This window comes from Pangasianodon hypophthalmus, chromosome 6, assembly GCF_027358585.1.
Source record: "Pangasianodon hypophthalmus isolate fPanHyp1 chromosome 6, fPanHyp1.pri, whole genome shotgun sequence".
Classification (NCBI taxonomy): domain Eukaryota; kingdom Metazoa; phylum Chordata; class Actinopteri; order Siluriformes; family Pangasiidae; genus Pangasianodon; species Pangasianodon hypophthalmus.
Genome location: NC_069715.1, coordinates 14,825,477 through 14,847,381, shown reverse-complemented (window position 1 = coordinate 14,847,381; position 21,905 = coordinate 14,825,477). Strand labels below are relative to the sequence as shown.

General features: G+C 38.8%; 1 protein-coding gene across 1 annotated transcript; it reads left to right on the top strand.

Moving 5' to 3' along the window:
- The first annotated feature begins 7,448 nt into the window (after nt 1-7,448).
- On the top strand, nt 7,449-19,208 carry calb2a (calbindin 2a). Its single transcript, XM_026927484.3, has 11 exons — nt 7,449-7,630; nt 8,977-9,053; nt 9,982-10,071; nt 10,280-10,360; nt 15,454-15,510; nt 16,013-16,090; nt 16,592-16,647; nt 16,737-16,776; nt 16,871-16,924; nt 18,395-18,454; nt 18,549-19,208. Exons 1-11 carry the CDS (start codon nt 7,537-7,539, stop codon nt 18,666-18,668), a joined length of 807 nt encoding a protein of 268 aa, XP_026783285.1. The 5' UTR covers nt 7,449-7,536; the 3' UTR covers nt 18,669-19,208.
- The last annotated feature ends 2,697 nt before the right edge of the window (nt 19,209-21,905 follow it).

Below are 21,905 nucleotides of genomic sequence, written 5' to 3'. Positions count from 1 at the left end.
ATACTTTTATCAAACCTTTCTGAAAGATATCTGCTATCATTTCAGACATGTGTTAAAATTCCCCTTTAAATTCTCTGAAACATGGTGCTACTCTAGTTTTTCAGTCAGTCAGCTACTATTATCAAATCAATTGACAGTCAGGAAGAACGGTTGTGCAATCGGCAGTTATCTGATATCAACTACAGGACAAAAACGGCAGTCAGTGTGTTCTGAAAGTGACAGTAAGTTAATATGATGAGTGAGGGACAGTGAGTCAATAGCCCATCTGGCAGCCCCATTGCAGGCCTCTTGGCTGGGCACTACTAGGGTGATGGGTGATTTGAAGAGTATATAAAGTCAATGTTCAGCAGACATGTTACAGCCTATTTCCTTGGCTGCTTTTGTGACTGTGAAATCGATCAACTCTGAGTTTATTGAGGAGGCAAGGGCAAATGGATTATCATTTTAGTATGAGGTACATCACCATGGGAGATGTAAGTAAGACACTGACCCCTGCAATGTGTCCACACTTCTGGTTCTTTCTTTCCAAGCCTTGGTATTCCATGGTATTATGTTTTCCGGTTGGCAGTCTGTCTATCTGTCCATCCGCCCATCTGGCTGGCTGTGAGTCCACCTGAGATTCTTGTTGGCTCATTATCTCAAGATCAGTTGGTTGAAGTTTGTAGGATTTCTATGGAATTATCGTTGTAACCAGCAGATGAAATGATTAGATTTTGAGGTCAAGGTTACAGCAAGGTCAAATGTATGCAATAGTTTTTCTTCAATAGCTTCCTTCCTCTTTGAAGTATATTTTAAGGGGTTTTGAGGCATACAAATTAATACCAAGGAGGACTAGACTTGTTGGTGACAAATGCATCCCTGTCGACGTTGTTGGTGTCATGTTCTACTCGTTTATCTCCTGAATCCCATATTTCTCTACAATGGTAATACTTTGTCTGTGTATCTCTGTTTTGCAATCTAGATAAGTTATTTTTACTTACTCTAGAAAAGACTGTGGATTTGATTTTGGCCTTCAGAGTATTTGAGTCACTATAACAAGCTATGCTGCATACAGGGATTTTCCTGTGAAGTTTTTGGATGACTAATGCAGCTTTGTCCCTTGGGCCGTCTCTTCTTTTTCTCCTTCTTCTTGTCCTGCCTGTTCCAAACACAGGCAGGGAGTTTCTTTATCAGTAGCAAGGATTGGATTAGTACAAGATGAAAAAGAAAAAAAATAATGGCCTGGGTGTGGGGAGTGTAGAGAGAAGCAATGTGTTGTCTGCGGAAGAGAAGAGCAGAAGAGCTGTTTCCTTGATCTAAAAATTGATTGCAGTGATGTGTGTGCGTGTGTGCGTGTGTGTGTTTGTGTGTGTGCTCGACAGACAGATTTGTGTGTTGGCTTATGTGTAGTGTGCATTACTAAAATATTGTCTAACAACTCTAAGAATTGTCTCATCTCCTCAGCAGGCACACTTTAAACAGTCACTATTTCATATTTAAAATGTATTTCTTTCACTACCTCTGTTTTTCAAGTTTTTTTTTCCATCTCTGATGTTTAGTGCTTTTACTTACTGACACCCAAATCTTAAAAAGTAACCAAGCTGAAGTATGTTCTGCAGATCTGAAAATATGCGGCTTTCAGGTACATTGCGGTTCCCAGATTTGTGCACCACACCGATTATGCTGCCCGATCTGTACCACACATGCATTGACAGTTTATGACTTGAGACAATCCTCTGTGCATGCACAAAAAAGGTCACGTTATGAAATTTGAGCACCCATGGTTATAAAATGCAAACCCCGCAATATGAACTTGTATCATTACATAAAAGGTATGATGCTTTAAAAATCCGTTATTCTGAATAGTATTGAGTATGGTGGTCTAAATCTCATCCATTTTGCTTCCTTGAAAAATACATTTAAGATTAACCGATTAAGAGAATTTTCATCTAGCCCTTACTTAATATGGAATACTATTTCCAATTGGGTATTAAAGTGGCTGAGCTCCAATCTTTTTTTATATATAATTACAACATATCAAATGTATAATGTATAATAAATAAAAATGTTGTATTTTTATTCAATCAATCAGTTATTTTGAAATGTCATGAATTGTGCTGTAATGTTTTGAAATGAAACACATGCATGGAACCGAAAGGTACATGTGTAACATTGGCATGCATGCATGCTACAAATCGGCCAAGGGACACGGATCAGGTAACTACATACGTTAAAATCAGTGGTTTTCCAAAAGGAAAGCACATGGGATGAAAGCTTGATGTGCCAGTGTAGTTTAGGGGAGAACAGGTAAAAGCAGAAGAAATCTGGAATACAATAGAACGTGCCTGCTCGCTAGCTTCTGAAATGAGAAGTGGTTATTTCCCTGTACATCTGGAATACAATAGAACGTGCCTGCTCGCTAGCTTCTGAAATGAGAAGTGGTTTCCCTGTATTTCCTGCTGATTCCATCACATGCTCCCACACCTGCATAATTCAGCAGGCAGATGGTCTCTGACAGACTGCAGCACACTGAACCATTCACTAGTAGTGCACCACAACCAAAACATTTCTGCCGAGTCCTAACAGCTCTAACAGCTAATGATGAAGCTTACATGAAGTGAAGTGTGGCCAAGTATGGTGACCCATACTAGGAATTTGTGCTCTGCATTTAACCCATCCAAATGCACACACACAGTAGTGAACACACACCCGGAGCAGTGGGCAGCCTTTTTTGCTGCGGTGCCCAGGGAGCAGCTGGGGGTTTGGTGCCTTGCTCAAGGGTCTCACCTCAGTCATGGTATTGAGGGTGGAAGAGACCTTCAGGTTCACCTTCGGGTTGCAAGTCCGACTCTCTATCCATTAGGCCACGATTGCCCCGCTTACTTCCAGGTAGCTCCATTGTAAGAATATCAGATGTAATGCAATTCAGAATTTCTTGCAAATATACTGGTGTTTTATATGAGGAGTACTGCATTATTTTTTTTTTTGATAATGACCAAATAATAAATGAAAATTCTAAATTGTTGGGTTTGTGATAAATGAATGTCTGCCTCCAGTACTACAGTCTTCTCCTATTTAGACCCCTTTTTCTCTCTGGAAATTTGTTGACTCTGTCCATATGAGAAGTCCAAAGCCAAGACCATTTGAAAAAAAAAGGATATTTGGTTATTCGTGGCCAACACAATAACCTAATTATCTGAAACCTTCATGCAACATTTTACACAACCGGTTCTAACCAGTCATTACTCATTTCCAAGCAAACCCTCATGAATGTCATTGTAGTACAGGACTGCCACACACTCAAGTCTTCAGAAAATTCATAGAATTTCACAGAACTCTTCATAGAAAAGTCTTCTATGAGCTGAATTTGGTGTTTTATAAAAAGGAAAAGAGAAACTGGTGCATGGCCCTCTATGAATGGATATGCTATATACATACAACTGTTACAAGATTATGTTATTCCAAGTCAATTACAATTACTAAGAAAGAGTCATGTTCATATTTAGCATATTAATTGGTCCATAAGGTTAACTGAATGTAAAGTCTCCTAAAGTACACTCTCCTGACTCCTGAGTTCCCACTATCCAGTGGGAGGAAGAGGTCAAGGGTTTTTTTTGGTATCTTTCCAGGTCTTTGCCTTATTCTTATTTCAGGGAGTTCTTCCTTGTGAACTTTGGATTGTTCATTATGGATCTCGATCTACCTCCAGATTTCTGTAAAGTTGCTTTTCTCAAACAATTCCACAATAAAATTCTCATTGGTGATGCTACTCTGCACATGCATATCAAATCATGTTAGAACATCTCCGGTAACTCACTGTGGCCTTTTACTGACACCACACAGGCTATGGCCATTCTCAATTGCTGCCCCTTACTTATCACTGAGATGATAAATGAACCACGTACCTGAAATGTAAGCTAGATCAAAAACGAATCGCAACATTTAAAGATTCAGATAGAGACAGTTACTTAATATGAGCTCACTTTTTTCATCACCTGCTTGCACTTCTACAATAAAGATGAATACCTGTAATACTTTGACAGATGGAGTAAAATCCAAAATGTAGAGTCTATTCAGTAACACAGTTCCAAGAAGCCAAACTGTTAAAGTACATTAATTAAAAAATGCTAATTGGCCTGCTCTCTGTGTAGGAGGAATGGCATTCCTCTGTTCTCTGTCAAGAGTTTCACATGACTTGAAAGAAGCCTTTTGCCCAGCTTGATAATTACTGTGAAGTGGGGGAGAGCTAAGTAGTGTGCAGGGATTAGCAACAAATAGAATGGAAGAAGTTTTCTCCTAAGGATCTCCAAACTACTGCTATGGTGTGGATGCCCAGTGCTATATTGGATGATTAAAGCAGATCTATTCTTGTGCACACTGCTACCCACCAGATCTAAACAGAGAACTGTGTTATTGAGGGTACTGCGGTACGAGAGACAAATTATTGAAGTCGTGAGAATTTTCATCACTATTACTCTTTCGCATCCATTCAATAGTAGAGCTGCATAGGAGCTTTAGGCACCAGGATTACCAGTCTAGACTATTAACCATATGGCAGTTGGAAGAAAGTTAGAAAGAGTTTAGATGCTTGAAATGTATGAAGCTCTTGGTAATCAAATGACTACTGAACATGTACTTGTGACTTTACTCATAAAGAAAGTTAATCCGCAAAAGGGCCAGGTGCCCATTCCTTGGCATTTCTGGTGCTTTCCAGAATTACAGAGTCACAGTTGGTAGACCAAAGTTGTAGAATGTCAAGGAAATAAAGATGGTTATGATTTGTTGATTAATAATTATGAGAACCCTCTGGCCTGTTGGGCATGTAACCAATGTGCCAGGGGAGCATGAAAAGATGGAAAGCCCATATCTACATCTAACCCCTAAGTGAACTTTTAAGCTCCCTTCACTTTGAGTTGACCACAAGGATTCTTGAGTTTCTCTTGGAGGCAATTTTACTATTTAAATTAATTATTATGTAAAATATGTAAGACACTACTCTAAGACTGCATATGACTGATATGAAGGAGTAAGAAACCTGAATCCTGTAAGCAGTAAACAGTATTACCAGGGCAAAACAAGATCAACAAAAACATTAATATTGGGATGTTTATAACTACCGTGAGTATATGCCTGCCTTCTAAAAATATCATATACGGCGGTGGAACAAAACTTAACCCACTGTACATACCCCCATAGGCCCAGCACATAAAATCAATTCCAGACTTATTGGCATCTTAATGAGAAAAATACATATACACAATATATCATGAATAACATGTGGAAGATGGTGGTGTTCATGGCCAAATAGTTTTGATCTGAAATAGGTAACCACTTCAGTTGCACTTCTAATAAATCTTGCCAAAGTTAATGTGCTGCATTTTGTGGGCTGTTCTCAGAAAGCGTTTATTTCATACAACCCTTCCAAACAGATTGTTGTTTTGAAAGTGGCATATAATTGTTTCATTTAAAACTTAAAATCTTAATACTACAAGAATAAACTGTGCAAATATTGGTTTCTGTTTTGCTTCCCACATCGTTGTTCTCTGTACAAGAAGCCAATATACTGATAGATCCAGTTTTTGTAAACGTTTTTAATTGTTTTAGTCTTTTGTAACTTTGTTTGTGCTTTCTTGCATTTCGAACTTAAATAATTTGGGCATGCCAACTGTCTCTTTATGTTAAAGGTTCTTTGGACGATAAAAAGGTTTTACATGTGTAAAAGCCTTATATTTACCCGATTTAGTTTAAAAAAACAAACAAACACATATTTGTCCTGATCAAAGGATTAGAATCCAGATTCATTTTGACATAATATTGTGACCCTGAAGCAGATCTTTCCCAGGCAAGGCTTGTGAAATGTGTAATTAATCTGGCCTTGCTTGAGTCAGTCCAGGGAAATGCTTGTAATTGGCCTTAAAACTTTTGAAGCTACACATATGCCATTTCTCAGCCCTCTTTCAGCAGCAAGTATTCTGTAATTACTACCGAGCTGTCAGAGTCCCTGTGGTAGAAGAGCTTTGGGCTACGTCTCCCATGATATACTCCCTGCCACCAAGGCTGTGTTTCAGAGAAGGTGCTGTAATCTACATGCATGAGTGCAATGAAATAATTAGCCCCTGATGCTGCAGGCTCCATAGGGACTGATGCTTTTCTTATCATAACTGTAAACACCTCATAAGGTACTCATATGGTCAAAACACTCATCTACTCAAATATGTGCACTGTATGGCCTAAAGTTTGTGGACACCTTACCATCATACCCATATGTGCCTGTTGAACATCCCATTCCAAATTTAGTCCCTCTTCGCTGTTACAATAACCTCCACTCTTCTGGAAAGGCTTTCCACTAGATTTTGGAATGTGGCTATGGGGATTTGTGCTCATTCAGCCACAAGAGCTTTAGTGAGATCAAGCACTGATGTTGGGTGAGGAGGCCTGGGGTGCAGTCAGTGTTCCAGTTCATCCCGAAGATGTTCAGTGGGGTTGAAGTCAGGGCTCTGTGCAGACCAATCAAATTCTTCCACTCCAATCTTGGCAAACCAAGTCTTTACAGAGCTTGCTTTGTGCACAGGGGCATTGTGGAACATGTTTGGGCCTCTTAATTCCAATGAAGGGAAATCTTAATGCTACAGCATACAAAGACATTTTAGAAAACTGTGCTTCCAACTTTGCGGGAACAGTTTGGGCCAGGCTCACATATGACTGTGATATTCAGGTGTCCACAAACTTTTGGCCTCTCTCTCTCTCTCTCTCTCTATCTATCTATCTGGCACACACACTATATCAAATCATTGTCCCCTAAGTTCCTACTTAAGCAGAATAAACCATAGGAATGCGTGATAACCTTCACGCTACTCATAAATTGTTGGATTTGTTCACAGAGCAACATGCAATAGCAATTATCCATATTTTCATATGCAATTTTTTTTTTTTTTAAATAGCGTAATAAAAATAAAAATAGGCAACACTGATCCAGGAGAATTCCCTTTCCTATCCAGAAAGCCATGTGTCTCTGTGTGATTTATACATATAAGTGAACATATGTGGAGATAATCAGAGCTGGGACACAGGGCAAATGCCTGCAAGAAAAGGAAATATAAGCATGGCTCAGTGGAAGTAATGTGAGGAATCTCTTAGATAATTACACGCATAGATAGATAGATAGATAGATAGATAGAGAGCCAAAGATCATCCTCACATTCCTTCCAATGAGTCATGCATATATTTCTTCATATAGGCCCTATATGCCTTATCAATCACGATATACATAATATTTTATGTGCATCTAGATCTAGCATCTAGATCTATGGTACACTAGGGTGGTGTATTGAGTGTATTGAGTGTTATGGTATGGGAGCGTTAGTCTTGGCGGTGCTGAGGGACACTGCGCCACCTGGCCGCGCGCGGAGCCACTGCAGCCTTCAGCGCTCGTTTAAAAGCTGCGGCGCGCGCGGGGAGGGGGAGAACCACAGCCGCTGGTAGACGAAGTAGAAGTTCGCCAGGGATTTTTCTCTCTTTGAGCACAGCAGGGAAGAAAAAAAAAAAAAAAAAAGAAGCATGGCAAATAAATCTGCACAGCCTCCCTATCTTCACCTGGCGGAACTGACGGCAACCCAGTTCCTCGAAATCTGGAAACATTTTGATGCTGACGGTAAGTGCAATAAGAGTTTCACCCGAGCTGAGAAAAGATGCTCCTGAGGGGATTTAACTGTGAGAAGAAAACGCTATGTGTGCTTTGATACTAGATGAGCAATGTGCAGAAATGCGTAGCTTATTCAAGAGGAGTTTGCTGAGGAGAAACTGAAGGGGTTTGGGAATATAAGGCAGTACATTCCCGAGCAGAGGACACAGATGTGCTCTACTGAATTTCTGTAATTTACCCCCAGATTCACTGTGCTTGTGTTTGCTATTAAAACTAACGAACAATGCCTTTTAACGTGCATTTCTAGGAATTTCCTTGTCATTGTTTGCTAGTTCCATTTATCAAGTAAAGATATGATAATAGCTGTGACTATTTAAGACTAAGTATTTTTGTTAAGTCTATGTGAAGTCTATATTTAAATATTCTTTATAGTCAACAAGATTACAGCAAAAAAAAAAAAAAAAAAGGATTTGAATTAAAACTTGCATGTCAGTTCCTAACTAATAAGTCAACATTGTGTGTTCAACACATCCACTGGATAATTAATTGCTTTTAATTACAAATCAAATGTATCGCAACAAATGAACGGTCTTTTCTCATTTTCCAAAAGAATAACACCAGCTACCTTTCCTGTGTATACCAGCGTAAAGTGTGTGTGGTCTCATTCATTACAATAAGCTGTAGACACTGAGCCAGGTCTGAGCTGTGAATGCATAATCCAGGTGCTGTCACAGGGCTGTGATGCCAGAACTGACACAGTTCTAATTAACTTTTCATCATTTTGAAATGATGCATGATAAAATGGTGTCTTATTGTTTTATGCTTATTGTAAATACCAGCGAGAGAGAGAGTTTCCCCTTGAGAGATCCATTTTCATGTCTGCAAATGTCACTGGTGTCTGCTGACAAATTAATTAATAAAATTAATCTCTAGAGTTTGAAGTAAAGCAGACAAACATGCATTTGTGCATAGACCATGCATACATGGTAATATTTTATGTATTAGTAGAAACTGAATTAGAATTTCTATATAGCTCTTTTAAGCATCAAGCTGCAGATCGTCTTTCTGTCTTGAGTAATAAATGGAACTTAAGAGGCCCCCTACAGCAAGGCCCTTAATTATTCCAAAATCAGAAAGAGAGACAGTCAAAGCATGATTGGGAGAACAGCTGTCAAGAGTTTTTAATTAGGCTCTGTACTTGCTCTGATTTTGCTGCCAGCCAAAATCTCTTAAAAGTTAACAAGCTTTGTACATAGGATATCATCCAGACAAATCAACAACCTTATGCAAATTTCATGTTGTGTAATCTGTAATCTAAATCCTAAATGCTGGTTTAATGTGGATCTCGCATACAGGTAATGGCTACATTGAAGGCAAGGAGCTTGAAAACTTTATCACTCAGTTGGAGATTGCACGGAAAGGAGCAGGCGTGGTAAGTAAACGAAGAAAAAGGAAATTAATTTGAATATGAAATCTGTCAAAAACAAAACGCATCTAGCAGAGACAAAAATAGGTTCTGCACTTCAGTCACCCAAAACACACCGAACGAAGTTAACAGGAGCCACAGCTAGTTAATTCTGTATTTTAGGCAGATGGGATAGAGGCAAATCTATAATTGTCATCCAGGAGCAAAGTGAACCTAGAATAAAAACAAGAAACATCTAGAACAAGGGGGGAAAACAACACAGGGACTAGAAACACATATAAGCACTAACAACACCAAGCAAAGATGAAAAACGCTGAACATTATATACAGTGATGACTTGCAAAAACAAGTGATGGTGATTACAAGGTTGGTTGTGTCGGAGCAGTCAAGGACAGATGGAAAGAATCGTATTGCAAAGGAGACACTGTTTTTTTTTGCTGTTGTTTTAGCACAAATATTTCTCAATGAAGATTTTTTCTTCATGACATATTCTCATAAAGAAAGCTCCCATGATATTTACAGTCATAGTGGTACAACAGCCTGCTAGTACTGGTAACATGTCAACACTTTTGCCACCAATGTAGACAAATTAAATACTGAAATAGAAATATTTCCTATATGACTAAGCAGATGGTGTTTATGTAGAGGATCCCAGTGTGGGCAAGAAAGAGGTTTTATTTCCCTGCATGTCATATAGTGAAAAGCCAGGAATCACAAGGACCTCTGGAATCATGTGAAATATGCTACAGACTCATACAATCAGTAACTATCGTATAGGGGCTTTTCCCCATTAGCAGTAAACAGACTTCATTCTTGATTTGGCATTACATGGCATTTCTCTGACATGAGTAATGTGAATGAAAGTAATTGGTGTTAGCTGAGATCTAAGGCTAGCTCTGGACCAAAGCCCTCTTGGCATGCTTGTCTGTTTCAGGACCCCTCAAATGCATCTTTCAGAGACAAGATGGCAGAGTTCATGCAGAAATTCGACAAGAACAATGATGGCAGGATTGAGCTGTCAGAGGTAAGAAATTGCATTGCTCCAAAAAATTGAGTCTGTCGCCAGTGCACTTGACGAGGTCAGAAAACAAATGGCCTTGAAAATAGCAGATATTTAGATCCAACCCAGCTGTTTTAAATACTTTAAATCAGAGCAATTCACTGCCACTTTATTTTTCACACTTGTCACTTAGATTCTAGAAACATTAATTCTCATGATATCTATGTCTCAGCTGGCCCAGATTCTGCCAACAGAAGAGAACTTCCTGCTTTGCTTCAGACAGTTTTTGGGCTCCAGCTCTGAGTTTATGGCGGTAAGGGATCATACAGACAAATATTCACCTTTCCACAGTAGATGTTAGCAGTTTTGCATATTTTCATAAATGGTTGATTTCATCTTCTTTTGTATTCCACTCACAAGTCACTGAATTGTTATAATGGTAAAACATACTTTATATAAGTTATAGCAGGGGTCTCCAGTTCTATCCACTAAGTGTGGCTAGAGGTCTTCATTCCAACCAGTGGACTTAATAATCAGTTGAAAGCCATAATGAGCTGGTTAGAAAAACAAAAACCTGCAGACGCACCAGCCATGCACCAGTAAAGGTGCATAACACAAGCATACAATCATATATATTACATAATCTTTTCTTCCTCTTTTTGCAAGGGCCTGATAAGATTTCCAGTCCACTCTGGATAAGTTTTATCACATTTAAAACAATCTAAACCAGACAGTAGAATATCAATTATGCAGCTGTCTTTCTACGAGTGAGTGGAGGAGCACGAGTACAGTTTCCTGCAGAACCAGGGGAGGTCTTCTATAAAAGTTGTATTAACACGTCCAGATGGAGCCTCAAATCACTCAAAATATTAGAGAATCACTCGCGGTGTTTTTTAGGCTATTGAAGATGAAAATATTGAGTGCTGATTCTGTTCTTTATTGAGGATAAATATCACTCAATATTCTGATTCCACTCTTTATTGTGGGTGAAAAATTAATTAATGCGCTGATATTGTGCTTTTTGAAGGATAAAAATCCCTCACTGGACACAGGGCTGGCCTGGTCACATTCTTATCTGCGAAAGTAGTTTTAGGTTTATTGATATACCACAGTATAAATAACTTTGTCAGGAATGCTGGGTTTGAAACAGTGACATATTTGAACTCCAGTCCCCACTGCAAACTCTGAATGCTGGCCAGTTTTGCCTGCACTTGGCCTACTCATCCAGCTGTAGTAATAGCAAGTAAAAAGCTGTCTTAATTAAAAGCCACTTTAGAGCCGCATTCACAATTAGTTCACATGGCAAGTTATGGAGATATTACACACCTCTTTGAAAAGGTTTTTCTAGTTTATGTACTCTAAGTGATAAATCTGTCCCTGCAAATATTGCTGCCATGAGCACTTTTATTCAAAGCTCCAAAATATTAGCCACTGTGAAAGATAAGGCATTTGCCTAAAGGGTAGTGAGCATGAAGACTAGGCACACAGATTTAAATTATGTGAAATTAATACACTGATGTTGAGACTGATTTACACCTTTTTCTTTCACCTTTTTAAGGTTTTTCACATGGATTTTTTAAATCATTTCCCTCTTTGCAGCGAAAATGCACAATGTTAGTAACACCTGCCTTTATGATATGGTTGACAGGCTCTGAGTTGAGCAACTGAACTTTAAGCACTTATGTATTTTCAGATACGTTGCCTCTCAACTTTTCGGTTAATCGTGCCCAGGAAGCATGGTCATGCTCTGATCTGACACTAATTACTTTTAATTGTTATGGGTTGCACAGTAGCACCAACCTGGCCTGCACTGTATTATGCTTAACTCCATCCATCTGCTATTGCAGTTTCTGAAACCTGGTATTAGAGACTGAGTTCAAGTACTGTTCAGGCTCATTCAGTCCAAGCTGTAGATTTCCGGCATTTCAGTATGTGTAATTGTAGTGCTGGTTGCATGATCAGGCTGCACATTTGGGCAAATGGTGTAACTGAATGAATCATTTGACCGAACAGAATCAATGACCGTGAATAACTTGATAACTTGAAAACTTTAGTGGTAAGGTAAAGGTAGCCGGCTGCCTCAAAATGTCCAGTTTGTTTTGGACAAAAGTAGACAATGATCTAGTGCCTCGTAGGCTTGTGCAAGAGAGACCTGCCAGGTAATAGCAGCAGGTGGCGCAGTGTGTTTATACCATGTTTCCGGCAATGGAGCTTGAGCCAGCCTATTTGCCTTCTCTGTGTCAACAATTACAGTGATCTACTTCACTTCACTGCCAAAGGAATGGCAGTCAGATTGCTTGGTTGGTGTCGTCTATAGGATTTCAGTAACTATTGCACCTGTAATTATGGTCATTTCTAGCACTCTCTGGCAAAATGGGCCTTGAGATTACAGAATGAGACCCAGCTACTGAAAGTAGCAAAGGGTCTGTCTCTGTATGCAAGACAGACTCCTATGCTTTGCATTTCAATGCCCTGTTACATTTTTGCTAACAGGCCTTGCATTTGACCCAGTGTTGTAAATACCATGGGACTGATTAGTGGAGACTTCTGCTACTGAAATGCTGCGAAGGAACATAAATTTTTCTCACATGCGGGCTCTGATGCCATACCTGCTGCCCGTTTCACTACTAGCTATGGCTGGCAGTGGCAGAGGAAAATTATATGCATGTCTTTAAAGGCATTATGGTGCAGTTAAAGCAAGGCTCTACAAGCATGTTGCAAATTTTCAGGCCCCAAATTTGCACATTGATCATGACCTTCATCTAACTCCATCAGGGCTAGGCAGTACGGGCTGAAATACACGAAAGTTTAGGAAAGAAAAAATTTCAACAATTCACACAAGTTAGAAGTTTATTGTTCAAATTATAAGATTAATTATTTTGTGTCTACAATGCCCATGCTGCTGCATGCCAAACTCAAACATTATTCCATGTGGTTTATTCAGTCTTACACAGTTAATTGTGGTGAAAACAGTAATTAAAATATCAGAATTAGTGTTACAGGCTCCCCAGTGGCACTACAGAAAAGAGGGAGATCATTGGGAGATTGAGGGTTCGAATTCCAATGATGTCACAGCCATCAGTCATCACAAGAGAGCAAAATTGGCCATTACTCTCTTGGGATGCCATTACTCTCTCCCCTGTCAATGAGGGCAATGCTAGCCAATTGTGGATGTCTGAGAGCTCATGCATGCAGAACTGCTCAGATAGCACTTTTCTTCTAGTATGTTACATTGCCCTTTGACACAGCATGAGCAGCAGCTTGAAAAGATTTCTCAGAGGAAGCATGTGCTTGCCTCACCTTTGCCGGTTGGTAGTTCTCATGTGATGGGGAGGGGAGAGTTAGCTGGTGAGTGGGAACCTTCAAGACCAAATTAGCCGAAAAGAATTAGCACATCAAGATGGACTACATGGTAGTACAGATTTAGAAAGATGAGTGTGACATAGTGGGGGTCTATAAGATAGATGGATAGAAACTACCCACATGGGTTCATGGTCACAGGGTGATGACTTTGCTAAGGACATGAGCAAATGAGAATAGTTAAAAAAAAATGCCCTGGTGGACTGAAATGGAAAAAAAAGTAGGTCTAGTATTCTATGAGTATGCTTTTCTCAACTTTCCACTGTGTATAAAATAATAAAAAATAAACAATTTGTGTAATTTTTCTGTGCTTAGCATATTAAACATGTTTTTGTGAATATCATAAAAATAGCACCAAGATACTGCATTATATATATAGAATTATATAGCTGATAATGCATTCCTCTGACTGTAATATTCCACAGTTCAGCCTATTCACATTATTGAGAAAAATTGATCACAAGACAAAGACGAAAACTTTGAAATATTTTTCTTAAACGTGCACTTTGATAATAAAGAATGACTGATTAAGGTTTGCTGCATATCTTTCTGGCCATTATATTATGCAAAGCTAGTATATGTCTGATATAAAGGAGAAAACTGAGCATTTTAATTGCTCTGTAGTTGGCAAACTATATCCTTAGCTTGGGTTAGTGCCTGTGCAGAGTTTCTCACATTCTCCCTGTGTCCTGCTCGTGGTTTTTCATTTTCCTCCCAACTCCCAAAAAGTTGCCAGTAGGTGGACTGGCTACTCTAAATCGGCTGTAGGTGTGAACGTGTGTGTGCATGGGGTGATGGAGTGGAATCCTGTGTTTCCAGGATATCTGACCCTGATCAGGAAGTGGTTACTGAAGATGAATGAATGAATGAAAGAATGGAATTGAAAAAAAAACCCTTTAAAGGGTTACAGTAGAATGAGGGGGTACAAACTTCTATTTTCTGAGGGGTACATTATGAAAAGGCCACAGAAGTTCTCCAGAGATATGAGAAGGCTGGACAGAGCATCTATCTTTGATAAGAATCAGTGCTAGAAATGAGGACAGCTGCTAGATTAAAGCATTCAAATTGCATTTCATGTTCTTTGTGCTCTCACAGCTGAGCTGAACAGAAAATGGGTATAATAAAGGAAAAAGCCAAAGATTACCGCATTGAAACTTTCATGGCTCCCAACAATTATTACTCTATTGCACCTTCCTTCAATCTTTCTGATTGGATTTTGGAAGGGGATAAAGAGAGGCTGTGGAAAGAAAGAAATGTGTAATTATTAATATGCTGTTTTCTTTCAGACAAAACACTAATCTAATGCTTCTAGTGGAACTTGACACCTTGACAGAATTTACAGAATTTAGAATCATAAGTCTAACAGAGCTAATATAGTATTTTATTCAAATTGTTGATATTTTTATTTTTAATTTTCAGTAACCATTTTATCTTGTTTGGGCTTGGATCCAGAGCCTATCCTGGGAACACTGGGAGAATTCACAGGGCAATCACAAGTCAATCACAGGGCACCATGCACACACACATTCACACCTAGGGACAATTTAGCATAGCCAGTCCAACTACCAGCATGTTTTTCAGAGGTGGGAGGAAACTGGAGAACCTGGAGGAAACATGGGGAGAACATGCAAAACTCCACATAAACAGTAGGATCTTAGGATTAGGATTAGTTTAGGATTGACCCTGGAGCTATGAGGCAGCAACACTACCCACTGCATTTGAACATGTTATCAGTAGTAAAATCACAGTCATTTCCACAGTTAAAATCTCCAAAATTTGTTAGGATATTGTCTTTTAATTACTTTCCATTTTGACAAACAAAATTCACATTTCTTTATTATTTGCATTGTATCTATGGGGGACTGTGTTTCTGGGAAATTGCTTATTTCTGTAACTCTCAATTTTTTATTCTAACAAGCATTCTAACAAATGTTGTAGTTCATTCATTCATTTTCAGTTGCAACTTTATCCTGGTCAGGCAAATTATTTACTTTTTATTTATCTGTAATTAAATACCTTGTTTTGTGGATATTTGTCAATCTGTAGGCCTGGCGAAGGTATGACACAGACCGCAGTGGCTACATTGAAGCAAATGAACTGAAGGTAAAATACTTATATATCTATATATACACATATATTTACTATTATTATTATTATTATTATTATTATTATAAAAAGCTACACCTTCTTCACCAACCATTTTGCCATTAAATAGAATGCAGTGTACAGTAGTATAGAGTATATCAGTTAAGCTAACCGAGTTATTGTTCTAGCTTGGGTTGTACTCACTAACCTGAGCAAGATCTTTATAACGCTGTAGCTCTTTTGCTGCAGAAGCAAATCGAAAGCATGCAAATCATCCTGGCCATAGCAATTGCCAGTCAAAGGAAATATTCAAATCTCTGCTCTGGTTCATAAAGTACAAACCAGGTCATAATCACATGCAGGAAGCAGATTTTGACCATAGGTATAATAATGTGCAAATGTTATACTGTTTACTGGATACTTTAAGGACTACAATTGTTCCATGAGTGGACCAGGCTCCTTGTGAGACATAGACACAGACTGAAGTTTTCTAATCAACCTGTACCTTTTCTTTTTTTAGAACTTTCTCTCAGACCTTCTGAAAAAGGTTAACAGAAAATATGATGACCAGAAATTGCAGGAATACACACAGACAATTGTAAGAATCTCATCAGCACACCTTCATGCTGCTATAATAAAATAATGTCAAACCATCTGTTACTCAGACTAAGAATTATACCTTGGTGGCTGTACACAGTACTTTGCTCAATGTGCATACATTCTGAGTTTTTGAAAGAAAAAGGGACCAGAGCTCAAATGGAAAAAAAAAATAAAGTGTAGATTATTTAATGCTTTGGCAAGCTGTTGGCAACCAGACAAATGACTGTGTATGCAGTAAAACAACCTGTTTCTCATTAACACCTTGTTGTAATTCTTAACTAGAGAACTACACCGCTGCTTTGAAGGGAACTGTGTAATGATCCTAGTGAATAAGATGCAATGTTAGTCTGACTAATGACCCTTTCCATGCTCAATTTGTGTGCATTTGCAACAAATGAGAGCCAGACCAGCTAAGACCTGAAACAGCAAGCAAGAAAAGTTGATAGTTGATATTTAATGAAAATGATCCATTTATTTTGACCTCTTTTCTCACTTTCAGCTCAAGATGTTTGATCTGAATGGGGACGGGAAGCTGGGGCTCTCTGAAATGGCAAGGTGAGAAATATTTTTCCCCAGTTAATCAGATAGCTCTTTCTCCTTCGAATACAATGTGCTAATAGACTGTTGCTCGTTCACATTTTAAGGCTTCTACCAGTTCAGGAAAATTTCTTACTGAAATTCCAGGTGAGTTAGGTACAAGCAATGTTTACAATTTGTACCAAAGTTCTAAAGGATGGAATTGTAGCCTAAATATTGATTTGTTTGCACTGTTTTGCAGGGCATCAAGCTGACCCCTGACCAGTTCAACAGCATCTTCACATATTATGACAAGGTAGTGTGCATTTCTTCACTAAAATAACATGAGTAGATAACACAAGTGCCTGTGATTCAAATGCGACTGCAGGGAAATACACTACAGTACTTTTAGATTGAAGGACTACACTTCATTTATAATCAAGTATCTTCCCCAATCCTCATAGCAAGCATTCTCTAAGACAGTACATGCAAGAGGAGATCCTGTCAATCTCTAACTACTCTCAACAGTATTTTTTTTTTCATTTTAGACCATTTCATTCTATTGCTCACTGGAAGTGCATATGCTCAAAACAAAGAAACACAATGCTTAATAGCATAATAATGTTGCAGAAAATCTCCTGCAGGTGATAGTTTGGTTTAGCTCAGCATATGAAGCAGAGTGAGTCCTCCAATCTGCTTTCCTTCACTCTCGTGAATCCATTTTGCATGCAGATGAATGCTGTTTCCATTCACCTGAGCAGGTAAATGACCACGAATGCGCACCTGCTGTGTGAACATTTGACTAACAATGGCTTTTTGGGTGACACAGTTCCAAAAACACCACAAGAGGGTGGGGTAAAAATTCTTAAGCAAGAGCTGCTCATTTATTTTATATTATTTTAATTTAATTATTTTTATTAATTCAGCAATGCATTAATTTGGTGGAGGTTTATGTAGTATTGGTGTATAAGTTATTAAGTTATTATAATAGATATAACTGTCATTAAATATTTGGTGTATAAGTTTGTGTACTTTTAATGTCTATGCTGTTTTATGTACAGCTATCTCCCCCTAAACCAAATTACATTAGCACTCTCTAAATTTGTACATTTGTATTTTATTTAGAATTAGTGTGGTTATTAAGCATTGTGTTTTGTTCATCTGGACGGCTGCATGAGTCCCCCATTCAGCAGTAGAAAACACGGACAACTTAACAAATGTTAATTTTTTTCTAAATTGTCTAAAATTAGAAAGTACTATTGAGCAAAGTTAAAGATTGACAGGGTTTCCTGCATGATCTTCTTAATGCATGTTTGCTATGACAACTGGGACAGATAAAGTGCGTAATCATATATAAAATGTAGCCTTTCAATCATATCCCTCCTCCAGTCTGATGCAGTCACATCTGAAACATAGATAGTTGCAGTTGCTACAGTGAAGTCATGGGTAAATAAATAATAGCAGGAGTGGAAGGCATACCAGGTCAACTAAATACTGACACACCTCACAGCGCCTGAACAGGATGCGCTGAGCTTTGAAAAAATGCAAAATGTCTGGCCACATGCAAAGCAACTTGCTCACCCAAAGACTCACCCAAAGATGTGTCGTTTTAGAGTTATGATCTCATCCAAACTCTACAAATGAATAGCAAGTGAATCGGAGAAGCAGCAAATCGTATGAATCAATAAACAGGAAGGCAATCCTCTGTGTAAAGCCAATACACTCCCTGATATAACCGCAATATAGACAGGGGTAACCCAGTATAACCTCTTTCTGTGTTTTAAAGGATGGAAATGGCTACATTGATGAGATGGAGTTGGACTACCTCCTGAAGGACCTCTATCAAGTGAGAAAAGACAACCAAGAGCTTTAAATGATTGTAATTGGAGGTAATGAATTATAATTAACAATGCTCCATGTGACTCTTTTCTTAATTTTAGGAGGCTGACACCCAGGACCTAGCCGGCTATAAAAAAAGCATCATGGCCTTGTCAGACGGGGGTAAACTGTACCGCACAGAACTGGAAATCGTACTGTGCCGGGAGCCCATTGTACTGTGATTGTACTGTGCTGGGAGCCCTGAATCGCGTTTCTCTTTCTGCTGCCTGACTACTGTAACCATGTGCATGTGCCAGGCACTACCCCTTTTCTTTATGTGTGTTTTGAATGAATGTGCACTACGAAGCACAAAATATATTCTGCATTTTTCATTTTCTGTCCCACCACCTAAATCCCTTCTGCTTGAGGACAGACTGTCCAGCAATGGTGTTGCCCTCTGCTCAATTTTCAAACAAAACATTTCAAATGGATCTTATTGAATCTTACTGATAGAGAGATATTAATAGTATGAATAAGCATATGATGCTATTATTTATTAATTTAACTGTTATTTATTAATTTATTTATCTAAATTTTATTTATTTAATTGAGTCCCTCTGCATCCCCTGGTATTCTGTCAGGTTCCAATTTTCTCTTTGGTTTGATTATATCACTATTATTGAATTTTCAACTGTTTTTGGTAATGCTGTTTTCTTTCTTTGGCTGATACTGTTAGAGGATGTTACTGAGAGAATTAATAAACGACTAGATAATATGAAGAACATGGCGTTTTTATTGACTAATTCTTTGTTTCTTTGTTCATTTGAGGGATTATTTAATTAATTGGAATTGAGGTTAATAATGGTAGAATGCAAAAGAAATCTACGTGCAATTTGCATTTGGTGGTTAAAAAAAAATCTACCCATCCATCCATCCATCCATCCATCCAGGGAATTCTTATACATTCAGCTCAAGAATTACTGGTACCCTTGGTAAAGATGGGTTAAAACGGCTGTTTAATCTCACATTGAAAATACAACGGAATTATAACATTATCTGAAGTACACTGTACAACATGGGTTGCCTGTAAAGTACTGTAAAATTTACAGTAAAAAACTGAAAAATATATTTACAATAAAGTACTGTAATATCTTAATGTGGTATAAAATAACACATAACCCAGTACACTTGCTTATTTGGCTGATGCTGCATACAGTGGAGGTGAAGGTTAAGAGTCTTGCCCAACCATGAGAGCTTGGAGGTGCTGGGATTTGAAACACACAACCTTCTGATCCATGACTCAAAGCCTTAAGCACTGAGCCACCACAACTCCACCACACCAACACCACAACTAGCTTGCATTGATTCAACTACTTCTACCACTGAATTCACTAAAAGATTGCACTGAATCAGCGCAAGCTAATTGAGCTAGATGTGGTGGCTCAGTGTTTAAGGTTTTGAGGCACAGATGAGAAGGTCATGTGTTCAAATCCCAGCACCACCAAACTGCCTTCACTGGGTCCCTGAGTAAGACTCTTCAGCTCAGTTGCATCCTATGTATTGGGTTATGCAAATGTATTGGGTTATGCATTTATAATATAGTATTATAGTATAGGCATAGTATTTTATACTATGTATAATATTACAGTACTTTACTGTAAATATGTTTTACAGTTGTTTACTGTAAACTTTATAGTACTTTATTGGCAACTCGTTTTTACAGTGCAAATTTATTGTTTGGAAAGAAAATCCTTATCAAAATGTTTTTAACAAAACCACGCTTCACAATTATTTGCACGCTTTCATTTAGTGCAACCTCTCTTTGCCAACATAACAGCTCTGGGTATTTCCTATAATGCTTGATGAAATTGGAGAATACAAAGGATGGAATTTGAGAGCACCCCTCAATACAGAATCTCTCCAGATCCTGAAGATCCTTTGCCCTCTCCTTTATCCTCAAGGGTTATCAATGGTGTGTAGGTCAGGGACTGGGATAGACATGTCAAAAGCTTGATTCTGTGGTAACTGAACCTTTTTTATGTGAATTTGGATGTACTGTATGCTTTGGGTCATTGTTCTGCTGGAATATCCAATCAAAATCCAGTTGTAGTTTCTTGGCAGAGGCAGCAAGATTTTAATTTAAAATCTCCTGGTACTTCATAGTGTCCATGATACCATGTATCTTCCCAGGGCCACTAGAGGAAAAACAGCCCATTACAGATCCTTCACAATACTTAAAAGAAAATTGTGATTAGTCTTGAGTATTTTTTTTGCCAAAACCTCTCCTCACTGCATGGGGGAATAATACACTTGCATGGACATTGCCCAGAGCGTCACACTTCCTCTGCCAACTTGCCTTCTTCCCATAGCATCCTGGTGCCATCTCTTCTCCAGGTAAGCGATGCACACGCACCCGGCCATCCATATGATATAAAAGAAAACAGACCAGGTCACCTTCTTCCATTGCTCCATGTTCCAGTTCTTATGCTCACGTGCCCATTGTAGGCGCTCTCAGTGGTGGACAGAGGGTCAGCATGGGCACTCTGACCGGTCTGCGGCTACGCAGCCCCATACGCAGCAAGCTGCGATGCACTGTGTGTTCTGACATCTTTCTATCATAGCCAGCATTAATGTTTTCAGCAGTTTGTGCTACAATAGCTCTTCTGTGGGATTGGACCAGACAGGCTAACCTTCGCTCCCCACGCGTATCAATGAGACTGGGGCGCCCATGACCGTGTCGCCGGTTCACCAGTTTTCCATCCTTGGATCACTTTTGGTAGTTACTAACCACTGCATACTGGGAACATCCCACAAGACCTGCCATTTTGGAGATGCTCTGACACAGTCCTCTAGCCATCACAATTTGGCCCTTGACAAAGTCACTCAGATCCTTACACTTGCCCATGTTTCCTGCTTCCAACACATCAACTTTGAGAACTGATTGTTCACTTGCTGCCTAATATATCCCACACCTTGACAGGTGCCATTGTAATGACATAATCAATGTTATTCACCTCACCTGTCAGTGGTTTTAATGTTATGGCTGGTATATTTCAGCATTAATTATGTCAGTCTATTTCCTTTGTGGCATCACTCCCTTTGTTTTACTGCATTTTCCTAATTGCTAATATGGATGCAGACTAGAGATTTTCTGCATCACTCATTGCTGTGTGTTGATGGATTGTTTTTTTTGTTTGTTTGTTTGTTTTTTATCAGCTATGCTTTTTTTAACACAAAAATGGTGGCGATCCAGCTTCAAGCTTTGAAATAATGCGTTTGTTCAGTGACCAGTAATGTGATGCCAAATACTCTGCCACCTGGCAAGCCTGTATCATGTTACTTTCAAACAGCAGCAACTGCCATCCACAGATTTCTGCATTGAAGGGTTATGATGCAAATGCCAAGCTCATTGTGCATTTCACCAAAGTATATGAAAAGACAAGAAGACAGTCGCTTCTACTAACCCCAAGACCAATCCG